This window comes from Notamacropus eugenii, chromosome 4 (genome assembly GCF_028372415.1).
Source record: "Notamacropus eugenii isolate mMacEug1 chromosome 4, mMacEug1.pri_v2, whole genome shotgun sequence".
Lineage (NCBI taxonomy): Eukaryota > Metazoa > Chordata > Mammalia > Diprotodontia > Macropodidae > Notamacropus > Notamacropus eugenii.
This window is the reverse complement of record NC_092875.1, coordinates 11,949,658-11,954,152: the sequence shown is the minus strand read 5'-3', so window position 1 is coordinate 11,954,152 and position 4,495 is coordinate 11,949,658. Positions and strand designations below refer to the sequence as shown.

Below are 4,495 nucleotides of genomic sequence, written 5' to 3'. Positions count from 1 at the left end.
GCTGTCTGAGAGCAGGGCCTAACATTCTGCTTGGATTAGTATTTTGTGGTAATGTGTGCGGAGAATCTGGCACACATTAAGCACTTAGTGAATGCACATTGACTTGTTGGCCTAGGTTACTGGCTGTGCCGATAACCAGCTGTGGGGTGCTTGTGCGGGACTTATTTTCTCAGGGATGCATCTGTAAATTAGGTGGATCTAAGTGAATTCTAAGCGTGGACCAGCTTGGACACCGTGGCTCTCCACACCACTCCCCTTTCTCCCGGCTACCTAGGCTAGGTCACAAGAGCAGGCTCGGGGTCTCTCTAAAGGCTGAAGGGGACGAGGACTTGGGGACATGTGACAGCTGTTCAGTATCAAAGTCACGAAAAAGTTCAGAGAATGACCTCCACCACCTGGAGCCTGGGCCAACAGTCTGAACCCTAGGATGCCCCAGAGCCCAGCTGCTTATTAGGCAAGACCACAGGCTTCATTAAACCATAAAATTTAAAATGAGGGATTTTTTTTTTGAGGAAGGAAAGGAACCTTTTTTTTTTTTACAGGTGACATTAATTACTCCAAATAAATAGTACAAATTTGCGTTCATGAAGACAACACTTTAATAGAATTTTATTTTTTCCAATTACATGTAAAGATAGTTTCAACATTCATTTTTTATAAGACTTTGAGTTCCAAATTTTTCTCCCCCATCCCCAAAACAGCAAGCAGTCTGATAGAGGTTATACACGTGCAATCAGGACAATGTTTTCTTAATTCAACTAAAAACTCCCAAAGCTGCTTTCTGTAGTGCCCTCCAATCTGATATTTTATAGTGAAGGATGAAAAAAAAATCCTGTCTCCCCAAACAAAAGTTTTTCAAGTAGTCTGGGGCTGGATGGCATTTGAGGTCCCTCCAGTTCTGCCAGTTTTGGACTTGTTGACCATTTAGTTTAACCTCTCATCCCACCCCCATCCCTGTTGGCTTTTTGTAACAGAAATGTGGATGGGCCCATATCTGACCTCCATTGGCCACTTGTGTCCAAAAAGCTGCCCCACTCTCTGCTCTGAGGCTGACCTTCCCTCCATCCCCAAGCAATCGTCATCGTCGTTGGCTATTGCATTTAACACCCTCATTTTACTGGGGACAAAGACCCAGAGAGGAGAAAGCAGTGCTCTGAGAGTGAGGAGAAGAGGAAGGGATGGGGACAGTGGAGAAAGGAGCTAGAAGTCTCCAAAAAACCAGGCTTGCCACCGCCTGCTGGTCTCAGGGCTTTTCTGTGGCTCAGCCTTCCCCTCCTCACTCAAAGCCTGGGCCCCTCCCAGACCGGCTCCTCCTTCCATCCCCACCCTGCTCTCCCATGGGCTGCTTAACCTGGGCAGGGAAGGGGCAGGTCCCCGTCTTTCCAGGAATCCTGTGGATCCTCTGCCACAGAATCTCAGACTGTCAAAGGTGGAAGGACCTTTAAACAGAGAAAGAATAGGAAACAACTTTAGAACAAAGACCGTCTGAGCTGAAGGGAACTTAGAACCTAGTATGTAGACTGAGCTGGAGGAGGCCTTGGACCAGAGAAAGCTAGAACTGGGAGGGGCTTTAGAACAGAGAATGTCAAGGTTGGGAGAAGCCTTAGAAATTGTCTAGGGCAAACTGGATTTTACATAGGAGGAAACAGGTTCGATGGGGAGGTGGATTAGATCCAGCATTAAGAGGAAGCCAGGTGGGAGGTGTGTGAGAGAGGGAGGGAGGAACCCCCTCCCTACCCCGTCCCCCCCACACCCCGATTCTACACCTAGGCCTGCCTGACGCATTAGGAAGGAAACAGAGGACAGGGACACACTGAAACCTTTTACTGAACACAGATGACACAGTTAACATTCAGTGCTAGGTGGACTAAGAAGCAGTCTTTCCCAGCTCTGCTTAGCTCCATCCCCGGGGAACCAAGACAAGGCACCCCACCCCCACCTCAGGCACAGTGTCTCACCAGCGGCCTCCTCCCACTCGAGACAAATCAACAAGGTTGCCTAAAGCCACCTTCTCTTTGGAGGGAGGGGCAGCTGTCCTCCCCTGCAAGAGAGGGAGGGGGCGCTGGTCTTAGCCCTGCTGGAGAGCAAGAGCTGGTCTCCTTCACCCAGAACTAGGCGCCTGAGGAGCCAGGGTCCCGGGCCCGCGGCTGGCGGGAGGCAATTAGTCTCTCAAAGTTAATGTTGATTCTTTGGAATTAAGAGACTTCTTCAGCACCTCGAAAAATACAAACTACTTGGCAGGAGTAGCTGTTCCCCAATCCCCCCAGAGTGGAAGAGTCAGGCTAGGGGGTTCCGGGGACGCAGGGAAGGAAGAAGAGCTGCAAATTGGGGTCTCTAATCTCTAGACCCGGAAAAGACTGGGGGTAGGTGCCAAGGCAGACCTTGGCTACGAATAGCTGCCGGCTGGGGAGTCAAGCTTAAGGGTCAGCTATCCCAGAAGAGGGTCTTCTAGGCGGAGGGCACACAGCCCCCCAAAGGGCGCTCTCCCTCCTTGGGGGGCGGGGAGCATACCCATTGCCACCTGGGCTTCAGTCCTTGGCCTCTATGGCCCCGAGAAGTCGGGTTTAGAGGGTTTTGAAAGAAATGCCCTCAATTCCCTTCATAGATCCCAAAGCGCAGTTGGATCGTGTAAAATAGGAGGGGAACAAGGAGAAATCCGTGTCCTGGTTCGCATAAACAGTCTGGAAAGCTGGGACCCGGCTGCTTTCGCCTGGCAGGGGTTAGTGTAGAGTTAGTAAGGCGCAGTTTCGTTCGGCGGGTCCAGACGAAAGAGCTGCAAAGTGGGGCAGAGGGCGGGGGGCGTGACCTTGGCTGCCCACCAGGATGGCTCCCTCCCCCCTCATGCTCAGTCAGCTCCTCAGACTCTTTCTCCGTGTTTCTCGGGGGTGCCTGGACCACCCCGAGCAGTCTGAGGGGCCCCACCGCTGGCCCTTGGACCCGGATTCTAGGCTCTGCGCATTCGCGGGGGTGGGGTGAGGGGTGGGGGAGGTGTCCGTAGCCTAAACCCTCCCCTCCCACAGGTTCTCAGATGGCTCTGTGGTTCCCAGTTTCCCGGGCGCCAGGAGCAGTCTGAGGGGGTGGGGGTGGGGGTCCCCTCGAGCCCCCAGCCCCAGAGCCCAGCGCTAGGTTGCAGTCCGGGTCTGTGCGCCCGCGCCCTGGTCTCCGGGCCGGTCCCTCGCGCTCCCCCGGCCTCCGTGCAGCTCAGACGTAGTTCTTCTTGTCGTAGTCGACGGTCACCGTGGACCGTCGCGGAGCCGAGTACTTGACCGGGAAGGGGAGATCCTCGCGGGCTGCGGCCGAGCAGGCGCCGCAGCAGACCAGGCCGCCTCCGAGCAGCAGCAGCGCGGTGGCTGCCCAGCCGATGTAGAGAGCCGAGCCCATCTCCCGCTTCTGCGACGTGGGCACCGTGGGGTCGTAGAACTCGCTGATCACGATGTTGGCGAACCAGCAGAGGGGCACCAGCGACAGGAGGCCGCAGAGCACGTAGAGGGCGCCGCCGGCGGCCGCCACCCGAGCCTTGGCCTTGCCGGGCGCCACGCACGTGGTGCACTGCGCGCCAGCCACGGTCACCATGAGCGCCACGAGCCCCAGCAGAGACACGATGACGGTGAGCGCGCGGCCCGCCTGCACCTCGGGCTTGAGCGCCAGCACCGAGTCGTACACCTTACACTGCATCTGGCCCGTGCTCTGCACCACGCAGTTCATCCACAGGCCCTGCCAGATGGTCTGCGCCGTCACGATGTTGCTCTCCAGGAAGGCGGACACTTGCCACATGGGCAGCCCGCACGCCACGATCATGCCCACCCAGCCCACGATGCACAGCCCCAGCCCCAGGATCTCCAGCGCCACCGACGACATGGCCCCAGCGCAGGGATGAGCAGCTAGCGGGAGGAGGAGAGGAGAGAGGCCGCGGCCCCCGGCCTGGGCTTCGGGGGAGCGCGCGCTGCTGGACCGGGCTGCCCTGAGGCTGCTACTCTGGGGCTAGGCTGTGGTCCGCTCGGCTGCCCTCCCGTGTCCACCCGCGCGCTCCGACGCCCGGCTCTCCGAGACTCTGCTCCAGACTAGCGGCTCCGATCTCCCGGGGCTTGGCATTTAAAGCTTCGGGGGCCGCCCTTCCCAGCCCAGCGCAGCCAATCCCTGACCACCGCGGCGGGCCACAGCCAATGGAAGGAGTCGGGGGGACGCGGAGCTAGGGGCAGAGAAACAAAAGCGCGTGGGAATCCGACCCGCAGGATTCTGGAGAAGTGACTGGGGCGTTGGGGGGCGGGGGTGTGGATGGAGGAGGGTGTCCGCGCTGCCTGGACCTACCCCCAGCCCTGCGCTGGCCGGACGACGCGCCCCACGGACCTCGCTCTCTCTTTGCGGTCCTCTAGATTCCCAGGAGCCAAGGTGTAGCGCTGGGAAGGGCAAGGCCATCCCGCTCTCCATGTTAAAGACCAGGGTCCAGGGCCCAGCGCTCTGAAGCGAGGATCTCTCCTGTACCGGCCACCTCGGG

At 57.8% G+C, this 4,495-nt stretch overlaps 1 protein-coding gene across 1 annotated transcript; it reads right to left on the bottom strand.

Annotated features, from left to right (window-relative positions):
• Positions 1–581: 581 nt before the first annotated feature.
• CLDN5 (claudin 5) lies at positions 582–4,086 on the bottom strand. Its single transcript, XM_072599802.1, has one exon. The coding sequence runs from the start codon at positions 3,856–3,858 to the stop codon at positions 3,202–3,204; it is 657 nt and encodes a 218-aa protein (XP_072455903.1). The 5' UTR covers positions 3,859–4,086; the 3' UTR covers positions 582–3,201.
• Positions 4,087–4,495: the final 409 nt, after the last annotated feature.

Excerpts from the sequence above, each read along its gene's own strand:
- CLDN5 (XM_072599802.1), bottom strand. The coding sequence starts at position 3,858 with ATGTCGTCGGTGGCGCTGGAGATCCTGGGGCTGGGGCTGTGCATCGTG.